At 39.8% G+C, this 23,414-nt stretch overlaps 3 protein-coding genes across 7 annotated transcripts in view; 2 read left to right on the forward strand and 1 right to left on the reverse strand.

Annotated features, from left to right (window-relative positions):
* The first annotated feature begins 7,286 nt into the window (after nt 1-7,286).
* Nucleotides 7,287-12,394, forward strand: bri3bp (bri3 binding protein). Its single transcript, XM_034090470.1, has 3 exons — nt 7,287-7,611; nt 8,731-8,833; nt 8,932-12,394. The coding sequence occupies exons 1-3, from the start codon at nt 7,435-7,437 to the stop codon at nt 9,351-9,353; spliced, it is 702 nt and encodes a 233-aa protein (XP_033946361.1). The 5' UTR covers nt 7,287-7,434; the 3' UTR covers nt 9,354-12,394.
* A 405-nt stretch (nt 12,395-12,799) lies between these two features.
* On the reverse strand, nt 12,800-22,676 carry wdr31 (WD repeat domain 31). Of its 5 annotated transcripts, none has more exons than XM_034090473.1 (11): nt 22,589-22,676; nt 19,015-19,086; nt 17,536-17,602; nt 16,965-17,097; nt 16,469-16,543; nt 16,231-16,375; nt 15,787-15,887; nt 15,522-15,589; nt 14,871-15,012; nt 14,309-14,471; nt 12,800-14,222 (listed from the first exon to the last, which is right to left on the reverse strand). In XM_034090473.1, exons 3-11 carry the CDS (start codon nt 17,580-17,582, stop codon nt 14,020-14,022), a joined length of 1,077 nt encoding a protein of 358 aa, XP_033946364.1. In that variant the 5' UTR covers nt 17,583-17,602; nt 19,015-19,086; nt 22,589-22,676; the 3' UTR covers nt 12,800-14,019. The 5 variants fall into 5 exon arrangements, with proteins under 5 accessions (XP_033946364.1, XP_033946367.1, XP_033946363.1 ...); XM_034090476.2 differs by lacking the exon at nt 22,589-22,676 and adding an exon at nt 20,732-20,899; XM_034090472.2 differs by lacking the exons at nt 19,015-19,086; nt 22,589-22,676 and adding an exon at nt 18,226-18,546.
* LOC117452051 (guanine nucleotide-binding protein G(q) subunit alpha) overlaps nt 20,705-23,414 on the forward strand; it is a 28,900-nt gene continuing 26,190 nt past the window's right edge. Inside the window, exon 1 of the mRNA XM_034090478.2 lies at nt 20,705-21,783. Within this exon, the coding sequence (XP_033946369.1) occupies nt 21,648-21,783 (136 nt within the window). The 5' untranslated portion in view covers nt 20,705-21,647. The remainder of the gene's footprint in view (nt 21,784-23,414) is intronic.

The following is a 23,414-nucleotide window of genomic DNA, read 5'->3' on the forward strand; positions in this document are numbered from 1 at the left end:
GCAGGTTGATGTTTCTGAGACAGACACAGTAAATAATAATGTCTTTGAGTATAGAAGAGAGAGAGAGAGAGAGAGAGAGAGAGAGAGAGAGAGAGAGAGAGAGAGAGAGAGAGAGAGAGAGAGAGAGAGAGAGAGAGAGAGAGAGAGAGAGAGAGGTGTTGGATACAATCATAGAAAGAAAGAAATATGTCAGAGAAACGGTGGTGTACTGAGGTACTATATATTAAATATAAGGTGAAAAGAGCAGTGTGATGGGAAAGTAAATAGGAAGAGACAAACAACGCAAAGACAGACAGAGGGGGGATGGGTGAGTAGAGAAGTAGTAGAGGGGAAAGCATTTGTAGTCGTTTTACATTGATTGAAAATGTACATGGGTGGGTGAGCGTGTAAATGTCTGCCTACTACCGTATGTACAGTATCATTGCTCACAAGTACACTTTACCTGCTATTACTTATTGAATTCCTTTATGCATAGCTGAGTTTGGTGTGTGCCCACCAATGCATGAGAGCTGAATAAGGTCTCTGCTAGAAAGGCTATGAGAGAATGAAAAACATCATGCCCTGGCTGTAGGATCAGAGCACATTTCACTAAAATCGAGAGGCTTCTCTGTTCAGCAGAAATTTCTATAAATCTCAAGAGCATCTAACTAATCCTTGTTCAATATTTAATTTAGCACTCTTTATTTCTATTTTAAAAACGTGCATTGATGGTTATCCATCACACAATATCTTAGAATCACAGCCAATAATACATGCCAGTAAGACATGTAACACTTACTTCTCAGGGTAATTCTGTCCTGGTCCCTCGTTCACTCTTAACTTACCTCTCTTCCCTGTCATGTTGCTAAAGCGGACTCCTTTTTACTTATGTGCAGAAATCTTCACCGACCACCGACAAAGACAGAATAAAAGAGAGAAGAGAAGTGAGGGTGAAAGAATGAGAAAAAGAAGATGGCAGGAGGAGAGAGAGAGCAAGATGAAAAGAGGATAAATGGATGAACAAAGAAGAATGATCAGGATTGACTCATCCACATTTATCTGGTGTCTCTTCAAGCCAGAGCTCATGAAGCTGGGGTTGAATGAACTGTGAAGTTCAGACAAATGCCAGAGTATGTCAGAGATCTAGGAGAGACCCTCCGTCCTTTCTTATCTCTTTGAGTTTTACAGCCAGCTCTGCTCTGCCTCCGGCCTTTCAGATAGGTCCAGTCCATTCTGCAGCTTAACTACTGACAGAGGCTATGTCTGGAAATGAGCTGCTCATGGGTCACCAAATACACTTTATATACTATTTGTGAGATTTTCTCGAGTATATTTTGAAACGGTTGAAATATTTCTGCGAGTTATTCAATACCAGGACTTCAAAACATGTTCTCTTTAAATTACTGACACTGAAAGAAGTCTGCTGCCTTTCTCTCAAAAAGGAACCCACCTATACTTAAATGAAACAGATGTGGAAAAAAAAGCTTTGCTCACTGAATAAAAACATCAAAGTCTCCAACAAATGCTTCCCTTTCGTTTTTGACCCTTCTTGACCCAACTGTCTGTGTCTATTCTTTGAAGCCCGTTATGGGAGGATTGTCAAAATGTTTTGAACTCCATGTAGTGCCTGTCTCCCTATCTCAACTTCAACAGTTTTGAAGAAGGGAAATATAAAACACGGATGTTCAAAAGCCTGAAGTTAAAAGCAAAACATATCTGTTCTGCATGGCACGCTGGCATTGCAGCTTGCACGCATTGCCAATTACTTTCAAGGACAGCTTTTAAAAGCAAAACAAAAACAGAAATAGGGGATATAAACATGTATCCAGCTTTCATAAAATGGAATAGGAGGCTATTTTATATTCAAATGAGAACACGTTTTTGTCAGTATGGTCATGTGTGGGGCAGACACAGTAAAGTAAACACAAAAACCAAATGGGTGTGACTTTTATTGTGGTTCTATTGAGAGGACACCATTGCTAATGTGTCCGTTTATATCTCATATCCACATGCCATTTACTGATTCTGTGTAGAGAGACTAACCAATACTTACATTTTCAAAATTAACAATACACGAGTGAATATATTTTATAATAATTATGTTTATCCCTCCATTACAACTCAGAGACAAGCTGAATGTTTGCACAGAAGTATGAAGCTGTTCTGGTTGCTTATGGTGTCCCAACATCTGAATAAAATACGTTATATTCCTTTATTCTCTTATCCACCTGTACTCTAGATAATCAAATTGAAAGTCAACATAATACATTTTCCAGCGTGCATTTTAGTATTTACATATCATATTTGTATAGCTTTAAAATGTTAACTTTCTCTCCTTATTGATGCAAACCCCAGCCTCACAAAACTGTGATACTGTATAAAGGATTTAAAGTGGGCCGGCATGTTGTCTTCATATCAACTGAGAGCCCTCAACAAGTTAAGAACAGCAGAAACCTTGTGGTAGCTAAATTGATTTTATACAACAGATTCTGTGTTGGAACCATTGCTATGTTGTTTTTTTATTGGCCAAAAAGAAAGCGCTTCAATGATTATTCTTCAAAATGTCAATTTCTAAAACGTATTGGCCGCTCTGTCTCTTTTATACTAACACAGTCTGTGCTCCATGTTAACATCTGGCCAGCTGTGTTATGATAATCTAAGAAATCTTAAAATATGCAGTCTAAACTAAGAAATATTTCATGGTGATACTGTTTCTAAATCAGCCCAAGCGTTTTTGAGTGCATTGTCATGTCCGTCTTTAGCTATCATGAGCCTGTAAAAGCCAATAACTACACGCCATTTCAACATTTAAGTTTATTCTTCGTTCCAAGTCCTAAATAGATGGAGCAGAGTAATTGCACAGTCAATACAGACGTGAACCACAAGGTTAAGGTCAACCCATTAAGATCTTTTTGTTTTTCCTCAATAACAATCAAGACTCTCTTTTGATTTCTCTCGAATGTCTTATCATTCAGAGGTTGCCCTGGCTATACTTTGAAGTTGTATACTCAGACAACTACTTAATTCTGTCTCCCCACACTTTTGAACTCAGTCGGAGCATGGGGTGGGGGAAGTGTTTTGGTTTAAAGAAATGAGTGTGTCAGATGGAGAGACGGAGGGAAGAACACAGGCAGAGTGGGGCTGAACTTTCAAAGGGAGAGCAGCAGAAGAAAAAAAGAGCCGAGGATGGATGCACCGTTGATAGCCCTAAATCACAGTGTGCCTCTGTGCCTGCGCTGGTGTGTTGACACAACCTCTGCCAACACTCAAGGACACTGTTGACTTATTCTGGTCATTAACAGATGAAAAATTACTTAATTGAGAGCCAGACTAGCAGGCGTGTGCATTATTTTAAGTGAATATTGTATTATAGCTTAAAGAATAATTACTAATGGCTCTCTTTGTTGGCATGTAAAATTGATGAGAATTGGTGCACTGTTGCTTTTTTAAAGTAGAGCTGCATTCATTAGCTATGGAAATGGGTTTTGGGCCAATTGAATGGGTGGGTTGGGGGTTCAGCGGTGCATTAGATCTGACTAGCACTAATGGACCATACCTCATGGGCAGAGTAAGTACACTCAGAGACACACATTCGTACAGTCTAATGAAAGCACACAAATGAACACTTCATGTTCTCTGATGGATTTACAGTACATTCAAACTTCAACATGAGCCTGCATGTGTGGGAGTGTGTGTGTGAATGTGTATCTGTCCTTACCAGCAGTGGATTGTAGTAGGCGGGCCCTGGGGTTGTGTCCCTGGAAGGAGGCGGCTGCTTGAGGAGTGGACCCAGGGCGTCCTTCTCATAGCCATAGGCCTGGCCCGGGGAAAGAATGGATGAGATATCTGACTGATGGAGACTTTTAGCCCGCATCCACTGCACACACAGAAAAGGCAAGAAAAAAGACAGAGAGAGTGGGGAGAGAATTCAGGGTTTGTGATGGAAAGGATGCCCAGGCTTACAAAGTAGCTTAGCACTGCCTGGGGCTAATAAAGTGTGAGACTCAGGGCGGGACAGAGAGAGAGAAGGAGCTAAAGTGGGCAGAATATAAAGGAACAAAAGAGGGAAAAGTGAAGGGAGGAAAAAAGAAAGCGAGACAGAAGTGCAGGTGCAGGAACATTATGCTGAGGGACTGACGATGAAGGCCATCTCAGTCAAAATGCCTGAAAACTATTCAAACTTTCTACATAAAATAGTGAGCAAAGTTTAAGGGGCTTAAAAATAACAGCGGTTAAATGGACAAACTACTGTCTTTAGTATGACTTTAGTCTGATTGTCTCACAGAATGAAGTTGGAATTTCCCACTGTTATTGCTAATAAAGATAATAGACAAAAAGTCCTAATAAATCGAAAATACGTCTTTGATTCACTGTTAAGGTTGCACAAAACATACACGTCTGATCATCCTTTTTTTTACATTTCTATGTTCAACACAGTTAAAATCAAGTTACAGTTGTAGTCCTTATATTTTCCATCATGTTCCTAAACTTCCCATATTCCCTTATATGTATGCATATGCATACTGTATAAAAGCCAACCTACTGTAGATGAAACACCTATTAAGCTGGAGGGAGAAAATCTATATTAAATAATTTCATGCAAACTGACATCTTATGACTTTGCCCTCATTTACTTTGCCCACATGCTTATCATATTCCTGCCAAGCTTCTCAGACTGTCCTGCTTTAGCCGTCACAGCCCTGAGCACGCTTCCTGGAACGGGAAAGACAATGTCGGGCCTGGAACCTTCGATACTACCTCCTCAAAATGCTTGGAGCAGTTCTGAAGACTGCGGCCACCATGGATGTTTAGCTAAAGAGATATTGAATCAACCAAGAGACAAGCACTTATTCACTCAAAGTGAATAAGGAAGCAATCAGGAAAGATTTCATTAACAGTCCTCAACACATTCTCCCTCTTGCTTACATCCAGTAGTATAAGCTCAATCTCTTGCCTGACTTGAATGATAATTATTCCATATTTAGTAAATACATTCAGTCTCACCTGACTCATCAGATGCACTCAGGTCTGGCTTAATTCTATGAAAATGCATGTCTTCCACCTTGAATACCCTAACAGGTGAAAGGGCATACTATCCTGGTCCTGGTGTCCTCTCACTGGACCTACTGAATATTGACTTTCTCTTGGTCAAGGTCAGGAATGGAGCAAAGCCATCTGGAATAAAGACATGTGCAACTTGTTGATTGATGCACTCACTATATAAGATTATACATTGTATTATACGTTTGTATTTGTTTTGTATTGGTTATTATTGCTGACTTTTTAACTAACCACAGACACTCATTAATGGAGTACTGGCAGTGCACAGCAGCATTTCAATTGTATGTACAGCTATAGTTTAGCCAGCTAACATTACATTTATTTTAATTATGTGTATTTTGGGCTTTATTTTATTCAGAAGAACAAAAAAAAAAGAAGAAGAAGGTCGTATTTTTAAATTGAACCAATAAACCAACATGCCCAAAACGTATTTGCAGTATCACCTTGATGTTATTGTTATAATGCCGGTATAACCCCTGAACATTTAACTATGAATGGTATTGCCTTTATTAATATTATTGGTTATGCTTGCATGTTATCCATAAATAAACCAAGAATTTCACCAACAGCGATGCTTTACAGGCTGTTTTATTTAGCTCCATGAATATTTTAATGGTTAGTTCTGGGAAGGTGCCACATAAGACCGTTGAAAAATATACTTCATTTTGAATGGTCCATAACCATGATTCTCGTATGTGTGTATTCTCTCATCATTTGTGCATACTGACTCCACTGTTAATAAAATGTTTTTAAAAAATATTAATGTATTACAAGCAACACTGCTTGCTTGCAAAAACAAAGGGTTGCTGCACTTCTGTAATGCTTGTCCCCACTTCTTTAACCGCTGTTCTTTTTAAGCCCCTTACACTTTGCTCACTATTTTATGTAGAAAGTTTGAATAGTTTTCAGGCATTTTGACTGAGATGGCCTTCATTGCCAGTCCCTCAGCATATGTTGTTCCTGCACCTGCACTTCTGTCTCGCTTTCTTTTTTCCTCCCTTCACTTTTCCCTCTTTTCATTATGTGCAGCCTTGACCTACTTCATCCTGCACCATTACTGCCTTGCAATGTAGTTATGATATGGATAATGAGAACTCAGGGGAAAGCTTTCCAAGTAACGAGTCCATCTCTGGAACAGCAGTGAACTGCATCTTAAATTCAATTTCCTGTCACGTCTCATGAGCTGGAGGATCACTCTGCATACTGGCCTATGATTTGACAAATGTTGTTAATATAGAGGGACAGTTAGTTGAAACAATAATAATATCATCAACACAAATATTCCTCTAATGATTGGAGTAACTGTAACAAAAAAAAACATCTCACATGTGCAAAACATTACAATGATTGGTATCACGATTAATCAGGCATTTATATGCTGAAAGTGATATCAGACTTTCCTGATAACATAATTATTATCTTCTAACTTACTATAAGTCTTCACTCACATCAATACCAAGTCTGTAAGAAAAACTGCACAACTGAATGTTTTACAACAGAATCAAATATTGGCCATATCTGTCCCTAAAGATCTAAGTGCACACCAAGTTAAACCAAGCAATGCAATGTTACTTGTCCCAATACAACACGCTGAAAAACAACAATTCAATTAGTTCATTTTAAAATTATATCATGGGCTGTACCATGAATACTTGCTCTCCTTTGGAACTATTCATATATTGATATTGAAAGTGGATAGCCTTGCTTAGGCCTACAATCTGACAAAATAAGGTATTTTTGTAGAGAGCAGAGAATGTTTTCGTTTTTAACTCATCCGTTAACTATCGAAAGATGGCAATTAAGACTCATAGCCTAGTTAATTAAACTGTTGGTAAGTATTGTAATTGTTTAGCTGTAGACAAAGATATAAGGAGACTGAAAAATACAAAAACGCCCAAGCAGGATGGAGTTGAAATGACGTAAAAGAAAACCTTGGTGTGGCAGAAACAATGCGTTAGACTCATCCACCGCTGGAGGGCAGCAACACGCTGCACATTAATCTATTATGTCTCAAAATCGCATGAGTAGAACGATGCCTTTAATGTTAATCGGAACAATTGAAATCAGGGAAACTTGACACTTAAATGTGTGTAAGTCACTCTAAACAGTGTTGATTCGCATTAATCGTTAACACCGCTGTCCTATTTGTATACATACACACCATGTATTTTGTAAGTAACCAATTCAATTTCTCACGTGAAAAGCCCATGAACGCAGGCCGGAGGAGGAATAAACGAGGCATCATTGAACGCAACACGGGTTGTAACCACCATCACAGTCAGTGGCTCATCATCCCCCACCAAGGTGTTTAGGCAGTTACACCCATTCTCACCTTGCGTTTATTTTAACCTTTTTGATACATATTTCTGCTTGACATCTCGGGGGTTCGGCAGCATGAAGGGAATCCGGGTTTTCGCGCTTATCTTGGTGCTTTCCGTGTCTCTGCTTTGCACAGCCGAAGCGGCCAGGAGCAGGACCAGCAACCAGAACAGCTTCCGACGGGCAGCGAACGTCATCTACCAGACCCTCAGCAGTGTGTTCGGAGAAGACAACATCAGAGGGTTATACAAGGTCAGTGTGGGACAGTCATGGTCTGGAAAATTGTGTCTTGAAGAAGCTAGCAGACAGGCGGGTTTTGTGGTCTGGCAAACAGGAAACAAGCGCGCCTGGGCCTGAACTACTATTGCACGGATGCCATTTTGAAAAATGTGCCATTATTCCATGTTTTATCCACTATGGAAGGTGTCCCTTGATGTAGTGCTGCCGTGTACAACGGGCTTTAGTTGTGTTTAAATGCAGCTACAGTTCAATACTATAGTTTGTTGTTTTGCCAATATTCTCATTCATTGTTCTGAGCTCATCTGCAAGTGCATAATGTCACCAAACAGATGGCATGTAGTAGCCTCGTTGGTTCAGGTCGTAGCTGTTTCTTTATATCGACTTCATCTTCAAACTATACCATAGCAGCTCTTGCTAAGGAAACAGATTAGCTTCTGTGCTCTCATTGGCTTAGCTGCACTTCCTGTATTTTGAAATATAGTGTTATTTCCTTATACATCCATGGTTATTTCCCGTATGTAGGTGCCAAACCAAAAGTGACATAAGTGAGACTAAATACTTAGTTATTCACTGTTCAAATCATATTGAGCATAAGTCCACATTTAGATCATGTGACTATATGAACTTGTACATTTCAATGAAAGCCATGTTTCTCAGTTTGTCTGCTTTACAGGTAGCAGCATGCAAACTAAGAAGGACTGATTACATTAGAAACAGTGGGGATCATTTGCATACACCACACCAGACTTATGATGTTTTAACTGATGATGTTGATTGGTAATCAGTTTTTTTATATATAGCCACAAAAGCAATTTATAGTCAGATACTGATGCTAAATGGCGTGATGTTCTACATATGTTGTGTTAAAAATACTTTAATTTAAATGTAAAGTTAGCCCTGTGTCGTCAATGCTAAGAACTTTTGTCTGACGTGCTACTGCAATGTTACATTATTACCCTGCAGTTCTCTTGTTGTATATTTTGACAACCCTCCTTTTCTTTTGCAGAACTGTAGGACTTTTCCATTTCAACGTTTTTACTTCTCTGTATAAACAGTGGATCTTAAACTAAGAATGCAATGCTACATTCCAACAGTCTTACCCTTTTTTCTGCATTTCTTTTGTATCTGTAGTTTTTCTCAAAAACCACGGAGAGGTTTGTCCATGGAGTGGACTCTTTTCTTGACACCATCTGGAAGATCTGGTCAGATTTGCTGGATGTGATGGGCATTGACTGTAAGTTTTAAATGTATTATTACATTTCTAACATAGAAAGATGGGTGCAGAGTGAGGTACACTTTTGTAACATATACTTCTCTTTCTCCCCTATGTAGCCTCTAACCTGAGCCACTACTTCAGCCCCACATCCCTCACCAACACTCCGGCCCGCGCCCTGCTCCTGGTGGCAGCTGTTCTTGTGGCCTACTGGGTCCTCTCCATATTCCTGGGGGTTTTCTTTTACCTTCTACACGGTGTGTTCGGCCGCTTCTTCTGGTTGGCACGTGTCTTGCTCTTCGCCCTGTCCTGCCTGTACATCCTGCAGAAGTTTGAGGGTGACCCTGAGCGTGCGGTGCTGCCTCTTTGCTTCATCATGGCTATGTACTTCATGACGGGGCCTGTGGGAGCGTACTGGCGCCGGGGAGGAGGGGCAGGTTCACTGGAAGAGAAAATCGACCACCTGGACACTCAGATCAGGCTGCTGAACATCAGGCTGAGCCGCGTCATAGACGGCCTGGAACGCACCGTGGATCAGTAGGTAGCAGCGAGCAGGAAGGGGAGGGAGGGGATATTTTACAAGCTGCTGCAGTTGACGTCCGTGTGTTTCCTGTACACATCTGCAGCTACGCAACTACTGGGTATTTATAACTCTATTGTAAGATGGGGGACTAAACTAGATAACAGTATTTTATCTGCTTTAGTTGATTTTAGTCACAGAATACCTTCAAATCCTCAGAGGTTTGGACAGTTGACTTGGAGCTTACGCAAATCAACCAAACAACTATTTTTGCTTTTATGATTGTCTCAATGATTGAAAGGTTTTTGCTTAATTCAAGAGGAAGATATATGACAATATAAAATGTTTTCTATATGCTGGTCTAATACACCTCAGCTACTTTAAGAAACGCCCACTATCGGGTTTGGATTTTTGGTATTTGGATAAGCGTTGTCAATGCTTTTCCTAGATCAGGAATCATATCTTATGTATATTTATTTGTTTGTTTCTATCCTTGTGAATAACCTGGGGTTTAAGATTCTTACACAGGTGTCCACAAGCATTTCCCCCTTTTTAAAACTATCGAAGCAGCGAAGGGTTTGGCGGTATGATGCGAGGGACCGATACAAACATTGTATTTCTAAAATGTTAAAAATCTCAAGACTTTAGATAGTTGTTTATAGTAAGATTTATTTAATTCTCCATCCGATAAAAACATGTAGATCTAGTTGGAAGTCACCATCCCATAGTGGCAATAGTTTGAAGTCAGGACCTCTTTTCCATTGTGCATTTGTAAATGTGAAAAGGAGCATGAGCAAACACATCTGGGTGACCTACTTGAATGTGTGTGCAAATGCATTTGTGTATGTGTTTGTACAATATGTGTGTGTGTTTCAAGCTTGTGAAATGGAAAAGCACTGTCACCAGCAGAAAACAGACAGGCAGCAATATCTCAGGGACTCAACCAACACATATAGAATTGGAAAAGAGATATCAAGTGTATTAAAATCACGTCTTGGTCTATTTGAGTCAATGCTTTTTAAGATATGATTTAAAATCTGTTTCAGTAAGTTACAAAACATATTGATAAATCTGGTGTGCAGTCTGTGTTCTTGCTTAATGTTGAAATTGCAAAGATTGGTTCATGTATGATGTCAAGACCAAACCCAGCTTTTTTTATACTATCATGGACTTGTGGCAGGGATTTTAAGTGCAGCTAGTGGTAAATCGCCTGTTTCAAATGTGGGGAAACATTGGTAAGATTAAAGTTTGAATCAAATTATCAAGACAAAATCATTTGGAAAAAAATCTACTTTTGAGTCAAATTTCTTTTAGTGTGAAATTCTCAACCTGGTTAAAAAATACATTAGTTTTGATCCTGTGGCAAACATGCATTGTACAACTCAATTTGACTCTGCATTAGAAATGATACATATGAAGCTGTACATTATTTAAATTGTTTCACGTTAGTATGTAATGAATGATCTTACCGGTAACTTAATGAAAGATTTACGACCAGCTGACTGATGCTTACAGTACATCATTGTACTAAAACTGCTCTCTACACAGGTGTTTAGTACTGTAGCTTACTCTAGCTCGTTAGGCTTGTATGTCTTTCTTACTTCTGCCAATATATTTTTAAGTATTTCTCATCATGTGCCGTCCTAAAAGACTGGGATGCTATGCTTCTCTTTGTTTTATATCTTCATCTTTTCATCTACCCTTGGCAGAGCCTTTTGATATTTCAATTCTTAGAATCTGAACTTTGTAAATGCATGTTTTATACAAAAGTAACCCTAATACTGTGCACATTTTGGGGACTTTCTTTTCGCTTTTCAGGTTGTTTTTTTTAAGGAAGATTGACTAGCAAAGGACACATGTCATACACAGACACCTAGCGCTGTGGTTATGTCTCAGCACATTCAGATAATTACCAATGTGTAGACCTATTGCCTATCATCCTGTCTTGAAATGAAGTCTGCAAAATGCAACAAAAAAGTGTGTATCAAATTATTGAAAATCTCACCTCGAGCAACCAGTTCCATCATTGCAGTAACTCCCCCCAACCCCCGCTAGCCCATATAGCCAGAGTAATCTAGGATTTCTTGCATGCTGATTTAGTACTTGTTACATTGTTGTTGACTGCTTAGGTAGAGGACCATTCCAAAATGTGATTTGTGATGAGTTTAATAGAAGTTAATTATATTAGGGATATGTATTTATGAGTCTTATTTGTTCAACTTTTGCACTGATGCTGTACTGTATAGACCAAATTATCAAACATATGTGGTCTGTATTTTATAAGACCTAACTGGACAGCAATCCACTGAATTAATCGCCAACATGTTGGGAAATCTTAAAAAGGATTAATTTGCAGAGGCACAGCTTATGTTACAGCCTGGTAGGTTTTACTGATGACAACACGTGTTATTTATAAAGGTGGCTAGTAATAATCATGTATGATATTAAAGGATGGTATTCACCTAGTTTTTAAAACGATCATGGCCCTAAAGTTAGGATGTTGAGTGGTTCGTATTGGGTGTTGTCTTTTAGACACTGAAAACTGAAGGATGTTGACTCAAATGAGTTGTCTGGCAACAAAAACATGTTAGTTTGTGAGACAAAAACCAGCTTAAACACAGAAAAATACATTGCAACTACTGTAGCTGCACGCCTGCTCATGTACCACTTTACATTTTCACGTGGCGTTGAAAGATGCCAGTGGATCTTTCTGTTGACATCTCTCAATTATGTATTAAATACTGCGTCCAGATGATATGTATTCTCTGATGAAACTGCCTGATGAATGGCTAGTAATTATGTTATGTTATTGTACTGTATCCTACTTTTAGCTATGATTCCATGTGGCCTGTTTTAAATTGCTGTGCCAATTATGTATATTTTTGTTGATTTCAATGCAATTTATGTATGTTTTTTTTTTATTTCATCAATATGTTTGAATCTGGCAAGCACCGAACTGTTCTGCTTGCTGTTGTCTGTGCGACTGTCTTGGCTAAATGGTTCTTTTTTTGTCCGTGAAAATGAGGTCCAGATTTGAATAAATTACACCACAGTATGACAAAGTCGGCTTTATGATTCATTAATACTTTCATCCAGATGTGAACATTTGTGTTCATGATAATCAATCTTTTTTAAAAGGTTCAAATGTATCACCATTCACTCTAGTATAGCGAAGTCATAGAAATATTTTCAAACAACAAAAGTGTGCTTTGAGATGAACAGCCCATTCGATTTCAGACAGTATTCATCAATAATTAACCCATTAGATCTTTTCTCACAGTAGGCCAAAGTACATACTATTGATTTCATTGGGATGCATCTCTCTCAGGGTGGAGTAATGTACATGTTACTCTGAGCGAGACGGATCAACCAATCATAATGACAAGTTCGTAAGAGGCATATTTAATATAAGTCTTTGTTAAAGTTAAAGTTCTCAGTTGATGCAAGGAGTGACAACCAAGATGTACTCATCAGACATACAATTATTTATTAAATTGCTTCATGATAGTGTATCAAACACAGACAGATCAAATTAACTGGTGTTGAGAGTGACAGACACCTAAACAGAACATGCTCACAAAAGGAATGACCTTTGGTTTCTCACTGCTTGTAATGATCACTGTTTTTTAGAAAAATTATTAGCCTGGATCTCCACAAACAAAAAAGGAAAATTATAAGTATCTATATTACATTTGCACTTCAAATGCAAGTGTTTAAACTTGTACTCATCTTCTGACAATAATCAGTAAAGGTAGGAATGTAATGTCCAAATTACTTAAGGCTGCTAATATTAACATTAGCATTTGCTGGCTGAACAATAGCAAGTCTGGATTGCTCATTATTACAAAGTAGTTCAACATCTGTCATTAATGTCACAGTTGAGACACTATATTAAAAGCAGAATGACTGGTACCATGTTTAATGTTAACAGGTTGCAGAGAAGCTTGCTTTTGTATTTGCAATATATTTGATTCCCATTTATTCATTAAAACAATACTTAGCTATAAAGCGGATTACTAAAAAATATAACAATCTGTAAACAAACCTAATTTCTTAACAGTCTTGTGTTGTAGGGAGACATTTGGTCTATTAGGTTAATGCTATGGTATAACTAAATAGTTATCAACATACATATGTCCCACATTATTCTGTTATGGAGATAATTATAACTTTTAACACAGTGATTGACTAACAAGACTGCTAGTCTGATTGCACATACTAAAGAAGTAATACCTGACCAAATAGTTGTTTTTTTGGCTCTTTTTCTTTATGGATTGCTTCCACTTTTTCACACCATTACTTCTGCATCAAGATATCCTCCAGACATATTCAGCACCACCAATAAAATCCGTATAACCTGTCCATGAAGCATCTTGTCAGATCCACCTTGCTAAAGAAGGGTATAAACTGAGAGTAATCCCCCATCTTTCAGATTGCGTAGAAGAAGGCAGCAATCCCAGCATGGCCTCCAGGGGGCTTTGCTGGACAAAAGGTGCATATACGACATCATCATCATCATCATCATCATGTACTCCTCTACTCAATGGCCTCCTCTGTCAATCTTCACTCAGTCTTGTAAAGCAAAACATGCCTACAGAAAAATATGTCAAATTGTAAAAAAAAGAGAACGGCCATATTGTCCATATCCAGTGATACCGCTCACTTTGCACAGGTTAGGGTTGAGCTTTCAGAAGCGCGCCACAACTTTCACGTCCAGTTCACCGGCTCCCCCTGAACTTGCCCCAGAATCCTGATCCATGCTTAATCCGTTGCCCAGCTGGATGTGATGGAGGCCGTTGTTGAAGCTGGCACACAGCAGATTGGAAGAGTCGGTGGGAGCGAGACAAACCAGTGGACCAGCGCCATCCAGATGCAACGTCCCTAAACACACTGAGCAGAGAACGGAGGCACAGTGTCAGAGCCCATGTGTGCTTGTTTGTATATCAATGTCGTGTCCATGCATAAGTAGATGTTACCTGCTGTGTTTTGATCCCAGACCTTGACAGAGCTGTCATGTGAGGATGTTGCTACCTGAGGTGAGCCCCCAGGAGGTGTAGGCAGGAACATACAGCAGGCGGTGGTCTGGAGGTGACCCCTGTACTCCACCACCTTACAGCCGGGCTGGCGCAGGTCCCAGAGCTAATAACACAGACACAACTCCACTGAGAACAAAGGACTGTCAGCAGTTTTAAAAAACGATCTAAATAAGACAGTAGATTCATTGGAGATTGTCAACTTTCAACTTAGAATTGTATTGGGGTGAAGAATTATTTGAAATAGGTTATTTTTTCTATTGCTAACACACCAAAAAAAGCAATAATACACAATTATTGAAACAGCTACTGGAGAGAGCCAAGACGTTATCCCAAAAGAAATGCAGTGGAATGACCTGAAGAGGAGGAAAAATGGTCCAAAATTAATCATACCTGAAAATTGTGCAGGTATGATCTGGTGCTACCGAAGCGCTTGAATGCGGTTATTATACTGCAGAAGGAGGTTTTACCAGTTATTAAATCCAAAGGTTCACACTGGTCTCACCGTGGCTTCACAGCCCTGCCCTCCGAAGCCGTTGCTGCTGGACACCAAGTAGTGTCCATTTGGAGACACGTCACAGTGGGTCTGGATGTATTGCTTGGCAGGAAAAGTGTTGGTCACCTGCCATGCACGGCTATCCCACACTCTGTGCACACACAAAAACAAACACAATATTTGTTTGCATCATAACTTATTGAATTAATACAGAGACAAAATTCAATCAAATAATGCCAATTGCAAGGTGATGAAGTGGACCTCATGTCAAGTATATACTGCTTAAATACATTGCAGGCTCTATCCAACTCATTGAATGAGAAAGAGAATGTGTGTCTATTGTGGCACGATCTGATGATAACTGTATTTATAAAAAGAGAAAACACGTCTTCTATTTACATCTGTATAATTATGACATCTTAGTATTACAGTTTACAATGCCTAGCGTCTCCTCACAAACAGTGGTCTTCATGAGGTGATGTCAGGGGTTTAAGGAGGTTAAGTGTAAGACAGTTATACAAGTAGATATTGTGACCTTTTAGTGAATAATTGTAGTGTATTACATCACCATTTGCAAACAAAGTGGATTTCTAATGAATGATCTTCCCATGCAGCAGATGGCATATTTTCTTCTACAGTAATATAGTTGTCTTTCTGTACCTTATGATCTTATCCTCAGAGGTCTGGACTACAGAGGAGCTGCCTGGTACCCAGCAAACATGAGTCACCTGGCCAGAGGAGAGAGGACAATGGAAAAGTGTAAAGCCTGCAGGGCATGAAGTCAGGAGGAACAGTCAGATTGAATAGCTTTTTGATTTGATTCTTCTTCTGTCATGTTCAGGTACACACCTCAGGGGATCCAGCGTGCTTGAAACAATTCATAGTACATGGTTATGTACACAAAAGCACATACTGTTTTTCTCACCAGGTTTCTAGAAACGTTCTGTCTCTGTTCACATTTTGCAGATTCTATATCCCACAGGCACATCCAGTTGTCACGAGAACCAGTACACAGCTTTCTCCCTTCTACAAACCAATAAAAAACACAAATCAATTTGATCAGTGCAGATCAGGAAAGGAAGACGAGAGTTACTAAGTTACAATCTACATCAACATCGGACCAAAATATCATCACTTCCATCATTTTATTCAATTATACATTTCTGTAAAAGTTACATAATAAGCATATGCTCTTTTGAGTTATGGTGAAAGTGTTTTATGAGCTCACAGGCACTTAAACTTTGACCATCAGTTACTCCTTAAGACCAAATTTGAAGAAATGTCTTTGAAACTTTACTCAGATATCGCATTTACGAGTATAAGGCAGACCAAGGGACAGACGAAAGCACGTGCGTGTGTGTGTTCGTACCAGGACTGATAGCTAGTCCATTGACCACCAACTCATGCCCACAAAATTCCTGGATAGGTTCGTCCCCCTGGTTTAGGTCCCACATCAGGACAGTCTTGTCCCGTGAGGCACTAAAGATCCATGTGCTGCCTGGATAACACACCACCTGGCAGATAGAGGGAGGCAGAGTCAAGATGTGTCACAGTTCTGAACAGCGTCACACCTTTATCAGCTTGTGCACACATAGTATTGACGTTACCTTGGTAACCTCTCGGTTGTGACCCTGAAAGGTCTGACACATCCGGCCTTGCTTCCAGTCATACACCACCACAGCCTACAGGAGCAGACACACAGACATATTGGCACACAAGAATCACATGATTTTCCACATCATGTTAAATGGCTACATTTAAGAGAGTTTCTATCCAAAGTACGTCACAAGTTTCACAATGTCATATACGACTTTGAGCCACACCAAATACAAAAGCTTGCTGGCCTGACCATCAGGAGCCATTTGTGCTTCAACATGGAGTAGGACGGGATAACACTGACAACCTTGTGATCCATGACACTGATTACCATCTTAATACAAATGTGAACGGTGCATTTCCTGTTGTTTTAGGAATCAGTCATTATAATTATCATTAAACTGGTACACTGGTTTATTTATTACCCTGAAGTCTGAATAAAGACATCACCAACTTTGTATTATTTGGGTACATTGTTTGTATTATCTAGTACATAGAATAATGTACCTGGTCACTTCCACCGGAAACACAGAGCTCTGGGCTCAGATTGGTGACGGTGTTGGTGGACCCTTTATGGGCAGGTTCATACTGCACCACCTTGCTGTCAAAGGTAGTTTCTGACTTCTCCACCTGAGTTGTCCTGCACATAAAACACCAATAGAATAAGGGAATCACAAATGTTTTATAATTATATATATATATTCAGCCACAATTCTTAGCTTGTGGTATCTCTATCATAATCATTAGGTTCCTTTACAACCTGCACTGCTAAAACCCATCTGCTTAAGAAGAATTATTGAGATGATTGCAATGACCACATTTGTTAATGACATGTCCCACGTAAACACATACGTATAATGTAATACACTTTGTGCACTAGTATCCTCTTGATATAGCACATTATAAAACGTAGCTTCTTGGTAATCATACCCACTACCAAAAAGATGAGTAAACTTTACAGACAGCAACATATTTCCAAAGAATGTATGTAGGTATGTACAGAAACTCTGGTTCTAATTAGTATGTAGTATACAGTACAATTACACATAACCTTTTTATAATAGTTCACATGTCTCACCTGTAGATCTCCGACCTCTTGCGAAACTTGCTCTGTAGTTTGCCCATGTCTGCTAGGAACCTACACACTGATCCACAGAAAGAAATACTATCAAAGTAGAACAAACATCATGATTTAACCTTAGCTGGACTAAAGAAAGTGGTGATGATTTGGGGCAATGGATCAAACCACACAGAAACATCAAGATCAAACTTCAAGTGTACCATTGCTATGGCTAAAATCATATAGTATTTAAGTTCGAAACTTCAATGCTTAGACAAGGGCATTGCTTGCTTCACATGCACTGTAGGCCAATCAATTATGTTAAACGACTTAAGACTCAAGCACATAAATCACACACCCAAATGTAGAAAGAAACAGCCTCTTTCTGAGAATTGTATTGCATAAAAGTGAGACGAACCAAACAACTTTCTTTCACAGAAAGACACGCACAGCTAAGCTAAGCTCCTTCTTCGTTATCCTGGCATACTCCTCAAACAATCGACAGGAAGGAGAGGGCTCAAATCCTATTAGAGCCGCATCATTACTGTCACAAGGAATTAGTCGCTCGAAAACACCTGCTGTAAACTGTGCTGGCAAACATTACGTCACAACTACGATTTTCACCGTAATTACTTATGGTGAAATTGTTAATGGCTCGTCATTGTAACGTCCCAAAATCCTGCAGATGAGTTACTTAAGATTTCTTACCTGGCAGGTGTGGTCGCTGTGTGTTGCTGAGGCTGTGTGGCTAGCTCGCTAGCATGCTAACTAATCTTTATCATGTCATGCCAAGACAGATTAAAGTACTAGCAGCAACCGAACGTGTCTATGCAAACGTTAGCATGGTTTAAAGTGGTTGTCGCAACAACCCAGAAGCATGTACCATAGACTGCCATGACAGTAAGTTGACCTAACACCGTGGGAAAGTACAGTCTTTTAACTACAACAGACCCATCCCTCTCTCCGTAGCGACCGTGGAGCAGCGACGCTTTGCTCGTATCTAGGCAAGGGCTTGATCACGTGACACGGGGCAGGAAGTCACCGAAAACGGTCCCTTACAAAATAAAAGTCTGATTTACCTTGCAATACATGTGCACATTTTTGCTGGCCATGTTTCCCAGGTGAAATAACTCATGTGCACACCACACTATTTATAATTACTCTTTGTACATCCGTTGGTACTTTCACATAGCATTGTCTCCAATAATATAAATTAAACACATTCACAAATGAGAACCAGTGAGTACAAAATACAATTTGTTTTCAAAAACAGTATGACCCATTTCAAAGTTCATGCAATCATCAGTTGCAACAACTAGGGAGGGACACATGAGGCTCAACCAACAAAATGTGACATTTAAAATGTGCAGGGTTTTATGGTTGATGACAAATAAACTGGGATGATACCATTTTCAGCTAACATAATACATTAGTTTAACTGGAATCTTTACTTTTACCAAGATTATGACAGTACACGACAGATTAAATGTTACTGACCTGTGGCTGGTTTTCCCTCTACAGAGCTTGTTGGTTGACTTTCATTACCGGCAGGTCGAATGACTCCCCAAACTAGAAATATGGGACAAATTAGGCAGGTCCCAGGACAGCTAACATTAATTGCGCACAAATTGTTTTCTTCATGTAACATTTTCATGTACTTCATTCTGGCTCAGATCTATCTATCTAATAAAAGCTATTGAAGACAATTGCTTGCAATTCACTATTAAGGGTCTCTGGCTTGATGATGCTTTACCTTATCCTTACCCATATACTGTCACCCTGACTTATCGTATGACATTGTACATTTCCTCTGTGGGACAAATAAAGGTATTCTGATTCTGCTCTGACTTGCAAAGATGTATGTCACACACTAATGAAAGCACTGAGAGTATGCAGTAGTAATGTTTATCGTTGTGGTGCAGTTCCGAACAATCTTGAACTTTGCCCTGCAAATGGCCATCTGTATATTAGACTTAGCAAAGCAGTGCTTAAATGATTTGAAATTGATGCAGCATTACATAAGGAACACAGCATGTGACAGATCTGTCACAAAACAAAGCTGGCAAAACAAAGCTGGCACGTTTTCAGGCAGGCCTCAAAAATAAAAAGCTTTTAAACCAAAACTGGCCTGAAAAGAAGGTCAACACTCACTAGCCGTGGTTCTGGACATTAATATGACCGGGATCCAAAGTACAAATTAAGTATGTTACTTGGGACCCAGACTTATTACTGTTTTGATTAGTTTGGCACTGAGAAGTCCCCTCAAAGCCCAGGAGCCACTTAAAGCTCCCAAACTAAACAACTCACATAATAGTGTTGTGTCTTATAACATGATTGACTGACAATGAGTGGATAATGATATCCAATTATTGAGTTGTGGAAAAGGCAGAAGTAAAAAGGACACTGATTTACTGATAACACCAATGGCTCAGGCTGGCAACAGAGGAGATGATCATAATGGAACAACTGTGGATATGTGATATGGCCTCCAACATCCATCTATCCATTCATCCACTTATAATTTCATCAATTATGTGTGGGCCTTTTGTTAGAATAATGTGACTAACAACTGTAACAACTGTAACTGTGTTATTATCCAGTTGGTTAAAGGCATAATGCACAGAGGATATAATTATCTTATTTTATTGTTTTATGACTATAGGCCTACTTACATATGTATTTATAAGGTACATTAGGTATCTCTCCTGCACAATGTTCAAGCGTTTCTTTTCCGTCTGTCTTTATGTTCATGAAATTGTAAGATATAAAGGTTGGAAAGGATGTAATGAGCATTAAAGCAACTGCTCTGCAATAAAAAGCCAATTTACTAAATGTAGCCATAAACTGATTTTATTGAGATAAATACTTTTTATTTTGAGGCTATCTTCATAAAGTCAATCCAAAACAATAATAACACACAAATAGATTAAGGAATATTTACAGGCTTGCATACAGGTGTATTTGTAATTGTCACCACGATGCTATTTTAACTCCACTAAGTGTTAACCTCGCAATGGGAAACAGTTGAATTTGTTGTACAAATTAATCGTCCTATTTAAGAACATCTACAGTCCATATGGGGACTGTGACGACTCCACTAAGTCAGCACAACAACTGAGTTGTGTCCACTATTACACCCACGCCCATAGAGAAAAGGGTTCAGCTTCTCCACTCATACACATGTTCTCTTCCACGGATTGGGGTGTATAAATACTTGTGTGGCGTTTGTTTGACGTGACACTCCCCCCTTGTCGATATGAGGCCGACGTCACCCTGCCAGCAGAGGAGTGGATGGCCTCTGTAATAAAAACACATGAAGAGAATTGAGGAAAAGGGGAAGATTGGCCGGGGGAAAGGCAACAACACGGCGGTTTTCGCTTTCTTCACCATTCTGATGAGCCATGGACGTGAACGCCTCTTAAAACAGACGGGGATATATGCTGGTCGCGGCATCGACAGTTCCGGCTGAAATGCCATGTTATGTGTGGCTTTCATGGTTTTTTTGAGCAGACAGCGAGAGATAACTGTACTGTATCCCAGCCTAGCGGATTGGAGTGAAAGTCCGCCATATTCTGCTTTACCACGCCCGGGAGTCGAGCCGTTGGGAAATTAAACGGACAGCTTTATTCATGTATTTTCCCCGTTGCTTTCACCCACGGACGATTACTTGAACACATTGGTTTTGTTGATTAAAAATAACAACATTGAAGACGGCAGGGCACGGATGGCAATGCTTAACGAGATCACACCGAGCAGTATTGAGGATGTGTCTTAAAATGATCTGTTGATCATATTGAGAAGGAAAAGCCGATTACACCAATTAAGATTGAACAGATATTCAACCCAAACTGCTTTGGACACTATTTTGAAGCTCACGGGAAGCCCAGAAAGCGAACCGAAACGGGGTGTCAATAATTTTTAAACTATAACAATTTCCTTTCCACCACAATCTGTGCGCTTTTCGGGCTCATTATAAGGGCGTCCACGCGTTATTCACCACACGCAGGCCTGTATAAGGACGTTATTTGGGGATCACAGGCCTCTGCTTTTTACATTTTTTACCCCGACGCATTTGAAATCTGAATGAACCAGTAAGAGGGAAAAGTGCGTGTTTGAAAAAAGGAGAGAGAATGACACTGGAATCCATCATGGCGTGTTGCCTCAGCGAGGAGGGGAAGGAAGCCAGGCGGATCAACGACGAGATCGAGAGGCAGCTCCGCCGGGACAAGAGGGACGCACGCCGGGAGCTGAAACTGTTGCTTCTCGGTAAGCTCGGAGGGGATAAACAAGGGGAGGGAGAGGAGTGGGGAGAGAGATGCAAAGCCCAAATTCCTCTCACCAAAATACCTCTGTCTGGTAGGGGGTGGGCCGTGGGGGTCTAATAATGGGTCTTCCCACCTGAGTGAAGTTGGGTGTTGAAATACCTCGGTGTTGTGAGTCGAGTGCACAGATTGGCAGTTCAGCAGAGGGAGGAGATGCTGCCCAGCCAGGCCTGTAGGGTTCTCAGCGTAAAACCAGCTGATTTGAATAACTGTGGCCGGATAGGAAACAAATGTGTCTACCATGGGCCTCACACTCTTACCTCTCAATGCATTCACTTGCCTGACAGCCACCTGTGTAGCCAGGCCTCCAGGGCCCCTCCAGGTGGTGTGCCTGCAAGTGTGTCAAACATGGCAGGGCCAAAGTCTAGCATTTTATTGGGAGTAATCAAGGCAGTGTTGCAGCTTAACACCTAACCCTGGCAGTGATTGTATCACAGGTGCAAGTGTACGGAGCAAGGTCGACATCTTATAAATATAACAAGAGGCTTGTGTGATGGTATGCTCATGCACCCACCTTCTTATACATGATGCATTTGAATGAATCTCAAATTAATTGAATCACCATTCAAAATCATGCAACTGTAGCAGAGACACACAAGTTTGAAAAGTCTTGGTGTGCCATAAACGTCTTATCTTATGTTAACCATGCATTTCTACAGTGTAGACTTGTGATATGGGGCGGCTGTTAATCATGCCGAGAAGTATTAGTGATATTGGAGACAGTTGAGGAAAACAAGTCATCTACTCACCATCCAGTTTTAAATTAGATTTGCAACGAAAAGCCCATTAGTTGTGATGACTGTGGTTGTTGAGAGCGGTGCGAGAAACCTCTCTTCCTGTTCCTCCTATTCCCTCTGAAAATGCATGGAGGAGAAGTGGAACAGGCTAGCATTTAACCTCACATTACCCAGGCTACTTTCTGAAGAAGACGTGCAAGGCTTTTGCCTCGTTAGGCATGTTTTAGCATCGGTTTGCCCTCCTGTTAGTATGCAACAATAAAATGAATCCCTCTTAACAGGGTTTGAAGGAGCTGCTGACTGCCAACTCCCTATATAGACAAATAATTGAGTTGTTGTTTTCACCTAATCTCCTTAAATTCCCAGTAATTCGTCTATTACGCAAACAGCCAATGACCTCAACCAAAAAGTATGAAAGTTTGAGGATGAAACTATAGTTCTCATAAGACATATGTTTTGTATTCAATGACAAATCATTATTCTCCTGATACAAAACATTTGATGGCTCAGACCAAATTAATAAGGATTCTTAATCAGTATGTATTTTTTATATATTTTTTGGATGTTAAAGTTGCTTATATTTCAGCTTATTCCAATACATTTTGAATATTGAGCAGAGTAAATGGTTTCCAGTAATGATGAACCGTATGCGTGATGTCACACCAACGCTCATGTCTGAGCTCTTAAAACAATTATGACCACTGTAGTGGCAATTTCTTATGTTACCTTATATGCTAAAACCAAATGCTTATAAAAGCATTGTCTAACACTACTGTACCATTTCTTCATATGTGCTGTTTTCTCTGCATACTCTAATGAGGGTTATTATTTTCAAGCG

This window comes from Pseudochaenichthys georgianus, chromosome 9 (genome assembly GCF_902827115.2).
Source record: "Pseudochaenichthys georgianus chromosome 9, fPseGeo1.2, whole genome shotgun sequence".
Taxonomy (NCBI): domain Eukaryota; kingdom Metazoa; phylum Chordata; class Actinopteri; order Perciformes; family Channichthyidae; genus Pseudochaenichthys; species Pseudochaenichthys georgianus.